General features: G+C 37.4%; 1 protein-coding gene across 1 annotated transcript; it reads left to right on the top strand.

The window, feature by feature from the left end:
• Window positions 1-1,485: 1,485 nt before the first annotated feature.
• Window positions 1,486-8,299, top strand: LOC133766637 (serpin B4-like). The gene is made up of 8 exons (XM_062200296.1): window positions 1,486-1,526; window positions 2,025-2,215; window positions 2,727-2,783; window positions 4,120-4,248; window positions 4,961-5,078; window positions 6,469-6,611; window positions 6,894-7,049; window positions 7,730-8,299. The coding sequence occupies exons 2-8, from the start codon at window positions 2,051-2,053 to the stop codon at window positions 8,132-8,134; spliced, it is 1,173 nt and encodes a 390-aa protein (XP_062056280.1). The 5' UTR covers window positions 1,486-1,526; window positions 2,025-2,050; the 3' UTR covers window positions 8,135-8,299.
• The last annotated feature ends 422 nt before the right edge of the window (window positions 8,300-8,721 follow it).

Genomic DNA, 8,721 nt, shown 5'->3' with positions numbered 1-8,721 from the left:
GTTTGGAAAAAGTACAACTGGGCAGAATTTGGTTGTATCTCTGGGCTCCACACTCAGAAGAAACCACCCATATCCATTTCATCTCATTGCCCCAGTGCCACATCTTGGTTATCTCATGTGGCAGCCACTGAGTTGTCCCCAGGCCCAGCCTTCTCCCCAATACTAACACAGCTCCATAGAGGACATGGAAGATAGGTCTAGGAACTAGCATTTGACCTACTCCTGCCCCTACATATTTTATAGGAAGGATTTTTTTTCTTTTGAGAATATAGAATAAAAAGATTTTATCCCTTAGGTAGAAATAGAAATTGTCCTGCATGGTATGGGGTAGCAAATAAACAAGCAAGTCCTTTATCCAGGTTATTTGCCTTGAAGTCTCACCTGTGCAGTTCACTATGTAAGCTGAGATCTTGTTTAAACATCCTACACCTCAGTTCTGTCATCTGTGAAATGGGAATAACAAAGGTACCTAAGGCATAAGTGAATATAAACTTGCTTTCTTGCTCAATAAAGTCAACAGTTACTAATATTTTCTCCAAGAACATTGTGTATATGCAGAGAACAAGATTCCAGAGAAAACAGACTTAACAATGATATTCAGAGAATATGCTTACTTCTCACAATTTCTTCCAGGCATTAAACTCTGGCATCCAGCCTATTAGTCTGAAGCCAAGGCATTAAACGCTTAGATGACAGAGTAATCTTGTAATCCTGAAAGCTCAAGCAACTTTTCTTCCTGTTCATTTTTATATGAAATATTTGAAAGCAAAATTATTCTTTTTTGTTACGATTGTTATTTGTCAAAAAGTTAATGCAACAAAGTAAACAAATTCTATCTGGCCTTAAGCAACAGAAATAATCTGGGTACAAGGGGCTGGGAGGTAACAGGGAGGACCACTACCAAGCCGAGTGTTGAAGGAAAGGTGACAGACTCTGATCTACATGATTTGCTGAGACACAATCTCAGTGTCTCTTTGACTTAGAATTATTTTTCTGGTTAAGCAAGTACAGAATAAATAGTAGGGAAATTGATTGGTAGAATGAATGGAACATATGAAAACTGAAAAACAGCAAATGAACATTTTTTAGTAGTTTAGTATTCAAAGTATACCTTGAAGACAACCCCGTATGCAAGAAAAATAGAGTTGTTTAAAAAAAATGAGGAACTATATCAAGAAATAAAGTTAAGGTTGCAATTTCAACCTTATTCTCATTAGCATTAGAAAGGTAATCACATGTATTTTTAAAGAGCCAATGATTATGAATGACTGCAAATTTAAAACTTTTCCATAGGTTAAAAAGGAAGTAGAGTGGTAATACGGTAATCTTGTCTTTTCTGATAAATTTGCATAGCCATAAAAACAGCATTAGCCCGATTGAGAAATCAGAAGTTGATTTACTTGAAATGACAGCTGTGATGACAAAGGAGAGGCTTCCAAGAGGACAGCTATATATGTAGGATCCAGCCATTCACAGCAGAGAGACTAATAGGCTCCTGCCCACCTCTGCTTCCTGCAAGCACTCAGGTAAGTGCTTCTGCATTCCGCAGCTTAACAGCATAAATTTGTCTTATCTACTTCATTCAATCTGGTTGTATTTTCCTTATTCTGCCAAGGCAAAATTAGAATTTCATCTGGTTTGTTCTTGTTCTAAATTATTGATTTCCAAGGAAAGAAATGCACCTTTACAAACAAAATTCAGAGAGGCATCTCATGAGAGCAGGCTGGATGCTACTCACAGAAACCTCCATCTTGGCAGTTGTTTAAAGCCTTCCCACCCAGACTGCTGCAGCCAATGATGAAGGAAAAGCCAACATTGCATTATTTACTTACAAAAGTCTTAATAGAGTGGTGACTGCATGAGTCTTCCTATTATGAGATTGATGCATGTTGTGGAAGGCTTGAAAAGCAAACCAAAGAAAAACTAACTACCACTACAGACATCATTCCCCTCAAGAAAAATTCATTACAGAGCTACACTCTGTTCAGTAAAGTCATTCTAAAATGAATCTGTTGCTTTTCCAGCAGTTCCAGATCACACCAAGATCACCATGAGTTCACTCAGCAAAGCCTCCCTCCAGCTCATGCTTGATCTGTTCCAACAGTTAGGAAAATCAAAGGAGGAAAATGTCTTCTACTCCCCTTTCAGCATCACGTCAGCATTAAGGATGCTCTTTTTAGGGACCAGAGAAAACACTGCACTACAAATTGCAAAGGTAGGTGTCAGCTTTATTGTATTCATATGTCTGAACTTTTCTCTCTGTAACTCTACTGCTAGCAGATTTGGTACCCTCATGGATGGCAGACATTCACAGGACTGTGCAGTCACTGAGCTACAAAGTAGATACACTGCCCCCAGATGCTTGCCCGCCTGCTCCCCTGTTCCTGCACATTCTGTGGGAGGTGGGACAGCTTCTTACAACTGCACACAACTAGCTGTGAACTTAAAATGCAATGACCTCTGGTGGAAGTGATGCAGTGACTTAAATTCAATGGGAACATTCTCAGATATTTCCTCAGCAATGAATGAATGAGGATTCTTTAAAGTGGCTTTGACAAATTACCTTTATTATGTTTTTTGAAGAAGCAAATTTTACACTGAGTTTTTGGGATTTTTTTCCTCTAGTTTCTGTGTGTGTGTGTGTTCTTTGTTTTGCTTTGTTCTTCTTTCCTCTGTGGCAGATATTTTGAGTAAATCTTTATTGTCCCAACTTCTGTCTCTTCTAGGTCCTTCATCTTCAAGAAGACACAGAGAACACAAAAGACACAGCGTCAACCCACCACGTGAGCCACAGAGCATTTCCATTCTGAGAGTTCCAGATATCTGAGAATTTCATATAAAATGACAAAATACAATTTTAGGGGGAAATGTAGACAAAATAATGGGAAATACAGAATGATTTTAGTTATTGTTTTCATGTTTTTATTTTACTGACAAGGTCAGCATTGTGCAAGAGTATAACAGTACTTCAAAATGTTCATGGAAAATGGAATTAAAAGATAAGCTAATTTTTATAATGTAAATTTTGAAATCAACACAATTTTTTCATAATACACATTTTCTATGAATTTTTTGAAAACTGCTCACACTTAAGAGGTCTAAAGCCAGATAGGACAGATTCCATTTCCAGCTCTGTTCTTCACAAATAGTGAACATAAGCAAAACACAAGCGTTCTGAGTCACAATGACTTCATGCCAGTAAACTGGATATTTAAAAAAGGATGTTTCAACACATGAAAATGCATGCAAATACTTACAACAGGACCAGGCCTGTAGAAACAATGTTAGTTGTTATTACTAAAAAATTAATACAATTATGGTAATTACAAAAACAATGATAAAATAATTTAATTATGAATAACTCATTAATAGAATCAAGGTGAATAAGCACAAGTCCATGTGTATTTTGTATAATAATTGCCATGAGATATATCAGTTTCAAAACAGTAGTGCAAAACTTCTTAATTAGCAAGTAAAAGTTTCTAGATTCAGACAGGCTTATGGTCAAAACGTGACTCTTCTAATTTATGCTCCTTGGAGTGGTCATTTAATTCTTTTCATATACACTGAAATAAAGACTTACAGATACTGGTGTAAGCCCCCAGTGGAGTACCAGGTATATGCTGTTCTTATGTGCAGAGGATGACCGTCATAGACTTCAATTAATTTATCTCAGAAGATAATGCAATCAAGGAGTAGAACAGAGCTTCATGTTATAACATATTTAAAATACTTAAGCATCAGTGTAACCTATCTTTGATGGCTGTTAGAAATTAAACATGGTTCTTACCTTGAGGAACTTAGAGTTCAGCTGAAAAATTAAACCTAACAACTGAAACCAATGAAAGGACAATCTAATTGTAGAATGCTGTTGTATCTTCAATTCAAAAGAGAAAAGTTTGGAATACATCAGAGAAGGAAGAAGTAATTCACTGGAAGTGGTTGAACATAAGTTACATTTTGAAGGATTTTTTGAGGTAAAACACACCAAACAACAGAAATAAACACAAAGGACATCTTTGAGAGACCAATGTTTAGGTGTTGATCTAACAGACCTAGTGTGTGCTTAGTATTTACGGTGATAGAATAATCAGTGAGCTTTCTTTTTGATTTTTGAAGATTGAGAGGTCAGAAAATGTGCATCTCCAATTTCAAAAGCTTCTGAATGAATTAAACAAACCTACTGATGCCTATGAGCTGAAGATTGCCAACAAGTTCTATGGAGAAAAGACTTTTCCATTTCTTCGGGTAAGTTTCACATCTGTTCTACCACATGTTTCATCTGCAGCCTGGGTCTTGGCCAAATAGGGAGCCTGAGGTAGATGAACCTTGCTAACTTATATTTATCCAGAGAACAGTATTTACCCTTTACCACAACTCTACCCACAAATGTACCAGACCCTGAATACAAGGGTAAAGTGTATGTGAGATTGAGAATTATCTTCAAATGAAAGAGAAGGCTAGGAAACAACTAGTTATGAGGTGCCTGTTCAACTGGCACGGATTCAGTCACATAGACATGCTTTCATGTGTATGACTAACCAGCTATTCCTGGAATATACAGTCTTGGGTGAGTTCCTAGGGATAGATGGACAAGTATCAGGGAATACTGAATTCCCAAAATGGAGAAAAAGAAAAGTAAGTGTGGAAAGTATGGTAAGAGGTTTTAGAAGAAATTTGTGTCCTTTGGGGCAACTTGCTTCACCATTTGCAAACCACAACCTCTGGATCCTGCCTTTTCCCAGATCTTATTGACATCCAGTGACCTCCTTCCTGCATGAAAGGGGACTTTCATGCTGCCAACGTGGCATTTATACAAATATGTGCATGGGCAGAAGATAGTAGATTTAATCAGGATCCTAATTCAGCTTACTGTAATTATAAACAATTAAGTTTTATAATATACAGTTGTTGATAAGATTATCCTTCCTTCATTTTTTTGTTCCTTCACATCTCAAAGGAATATTTGGATGATATTAAAAAATATTACCTCGCCAATGCAGAATCTGTTGATTTTGCAAATGCTGCAGAAGAAAGTCAAAAGAAGATTAACTCCTGGGTGGAGAGCCAAACAAACGGTAGAGTATGAGAGGGCCACCCATTAGAAACACTGTTAAGTCTCCTCTGTGAGTGACTCCTAAGCATGCAGTATTGGGGTAGTGTGTTGAGATGGACTTGCAGAGGATAGAAGAGACAGTGCAGATGGTGGAGTAGCTCAAGCAAATGTGAAGAGAGCCCAGGGGAACAAAAGGGATCACAGGAAGCCAATTCTATGGAAACAGCAATAGGGAATTGTTTGCACACGGCCCTAGAAGACAATTTCTTTGTAGACCTCAAGTATCTGCTCAGACCCATTTTGAGATCCTATCTTTTTCTCTAAATGAGAACCAACTTTTGATTGAGGATCTTTAAGAAGAAAAACTTGGAAAGAGTTCCCTTCCCCTTTACTAATAAGAAAACAAGCAGCCCACCTCAAAACCACCCTGTTTGCCATCAGAACTGGAGCTATCTGGACCACAGCTCCATCCACGTGTCCTTCAGAGATTGTCACATCTGTCTTCCCCATCCATGGCATGTTTTTTTTTTCTTTCCTTTTATAGGCAGAGTGGACAGTGAGAGAGAGAGACAGAGAGAAAGGTCTTCCTTTGCCGTTGGTTCACCCTCCAATGGCCACCGCAGCTGGCGCACTGCAGCCGGCGCACCGTGCTGATCCGAAGGCAGGAGCCAGGTGCTTCTCCTGGTCTCCCATGGGGTGCAGGGCCCAAGCACTTGGGCCATCCTCCACTGCACTCCCTGGCCACAGCAGAGAGCTGGCCTGGAAGAGGGGCAACCGGGACAGAATCCGGCACCCCGACTGGGACTAGAACCCGGTGTGCCGGTGCCACAAGGTGGATTAGCCTAGTGAGCTGCAGTGCCAGCCTCCATCCATGGCATGTTATAACACGCCTTCATCCTATAGATGCCTAACCTACAGCCCACTTTTCATTATAGGCTAAGCCTACAGCAGTTCAACATGAGAAAAAACGGAAAAAACACCCCCAGAGAGTAGTATCTGATAGCACAGGACACATCATTCATACTAGGAACAATTAAATCCTATTACCTGTGAACCGTGAGTCCAAGATTGGGGTGAGGAGTAGGGTAAGAAGAAAAGTAGGGAAGAAAAAAGGAAAGAACAAGATTGAGCTATTAGATAAAATCAGTTTATCGGTATTCAATATGAGGCGATCAAGTCACTTGTAGACAACCCTGAAGTCTTTTCACATCACAAGAAGGACTATCTCCATCAGAAGTAACTCTAACAGGTAGGAGGCATGAGGAAAGGTACACCAGGTGAACCACTAGCCAGTGAGTCCCTGAAGTGTTGCTTTGAGTAACTCAATGATCCCTGGAGAAATTCTGCAAAGTGTCTTCCAGACAAACCACTTGCACCTTGCATGACAGACTACTTTTCCCCTTCCCTTGCAGGAAAAATCAAGAACTTATTTCCTAGCGGGACTCTCAACAGCACCACCATACTGGTTCTGGTGAATGCCATCTACTTCAAAGGGGAGTGGGATGAGAAGTTTAATAAAGAACAGACCAAAGAGGACAAATTTTGGCTAAACAAGGTATCATCTGTATTTATTTATATATTATGCTGTAGTCATATGGAACATTAAATGCATCTGGTGGAATGTAAAACTGCAAGAACAAAATAGATCGTGTCATGGCTAGGTTGTTGCTTTATTTTTATAACTCTAGCTGCAAATGCTTCAAGACATTTTTATCCTACTTCACAAAATTCCTGTGTTTTCTCTTCAAAATAGAAAGATATATTTTATATCTCAATGATAATACCTTTTTTGTTTTGTGTCTCACTTGGTATTTATTTGATGAATAATTTGTTGCAGAATACAAGCAAACCTGTGCAGATGATGAAACAAAGGAATCATTTTAATTTTGCTTTGCTGGAGGATGTGCAGGCCAAGATTCTGGAAATACCATACAAAGGCAAAGATCTGAGCATGATTGTGCTGTTGCCAAATGAAATAGATGGGCTGCAGAAGGTAAAATTTTGCATCTCTAATTCTTTCTCTTGTCATCCAATCTCTTCCTAGGGCAAAATCTAAATTAAAGGTAAAAATCTTTTAGATCTAGGTGCTCCAAGGTAATGAAAAATTGAAAACAAGGTACAGAGATTCATCATTGTATTATAAGTATTTTAGAACAGGGATGGATACACACTGAAAGTTTAATTACTAAATAGAGCATATACATTAGATATCAATTTATCTATTATGTAATAATTTAAATTTTGTTGAAGTATTTAGCAATGTGTAAAAATGTTACAAATATGTCGAGCAAAATGAGAGTAAAAGAGTGCACTCTATCACTGTAGTATTCAATAAATAATATTTACAGGAAAATAAGAGAAGTCTTAAACATTAACACATGCACTGGGCTGGTAGCATAAGGAATAGTGATATGCAGTTTATTTTGTACAAAATAATGTAATGATTATGGTTTCACATATGCATATATATACATATGGACATGCATATAAAATAAAATAAACACACTTCAGTTTCAGGGCTGTTACTTTTTCTTATTGAAATAATATCTAAAAAATGAATTTTTGTATCTTACATATATTATTAATATAAAGATTTCTCACATATTCAACTCATTGTTTACATGTGTTCAAGGTTTATAATTAATCATGGCATTTTTTTTTTTACTTTTATAGCTTGAAGAACAACTCACTGCTGAGAAATTAATAAAGTGGATGAGCTCACAGAATATGAAAAAAATATATGTGAAATTACACTTACCTAAGTTCAAAATGGAAGAGAAATATGAGCTCAATTCTGTGTTGGAAGCCATGGGGATGGTGGATGCCTTCAGTCCACAGAATGCCAATCTTTCAGGAATGTCTGAGCACCAAGGTCTTGTGTTATCTAAAGTCCTACACAAGTCCTTCGTGGAGCTGACTGAAGAGGGAACAGAGGCTGCAGCAGCCACTGGCATGGTAATCAGGGTGACATCAGCACAAATGCATGAAGAATTCTTCTGTGATCACCCTTTCCTATTCTTGATCAAACAAAATAAGACCAATAGCATCCTCTTCTTTGGCCGAGTCTCTTCCCCTTAGATGCAATTAGCTTGTCACTACTTTAGGGAAAAGTTTACAGGTTCATTTCAGTAAATAGCTTGCTGGCAACGAATTTAATAGTGGAATTTAATAGTGGAAACAGCATATCTCTATCATACTCTTTCTATGTACACATAAACTTACTTTTTCACCCATAAAAATTTCCTTTGGGGCAAAACATTTAACTTCAAGATAAGATAAAAGGATATTTCCATACTGTATTTTCTAAATTTGAAATATAATTCTATGTGTGATCTATTTTAAATCAATCAAACCAAATTGTCCTTTCTCTTTAAACTTATTAACCTAGACATCCACATTTCTTTAGGTTTAGGTGATATCTAGAACCCTTCATAAATTTACAAATTTTGTGAATCTGTGAAACACATTATCAATAAAACTTTGACTTACTCCAATTATTTGTTGTTTTGCCTTTTTCTCTTCAGTAATGTACAAGTGATCAATCACACATAAGAAAGATAATTTAGAAATACCCATATATTAGTCAAGTAGAGAGAAAAATTCAAAACAGTTGGGCATGATGAATCTGGAGTGGTAGGCAAATACACTTCTATACATATTCATTT

Source organism: Lepus europaeus, chromosome 9, assembly GCF_033115175.1.
Source record: "Lepus europaeus isolate LE1 chromosome 9, mLepTim1.pri, whole genome shotgun sequence".
Lineage (NCBI taxonomy): Eukaryota > Metazoa > Chordata > Mammalia > Lagomorpha > Leporidae > Lepus > Lepus europaeus.
Note: the sequence above shows the minus strand (reverse complement) of the source record. Positions and strands in the feature narration are given on the sequence as shown.

Coding starts and splice junctions, on each gene's coding strand:
- LOC133766637 (XM_062200296.1), top strand. CDS start 2,051: ATGAGTTCACTCAGCAAAGCCTCCCTCCAGCTCATGCTTGATCTGTTC. Junction 5,079..6,468: donor GGTGGAGAGCCAAACAAACG/GTAGAGTATGAG, acceptor CTTCCCTTGCAG/GAAAAATCAAGAACTTATTT. Junction 6,612..6,893: donor ACAAATTTTGGCTAAACAAG/GTATCATCTGTA, acceptor AATTTGTTGCAG/AATACAAGCAAACCTGTGCA.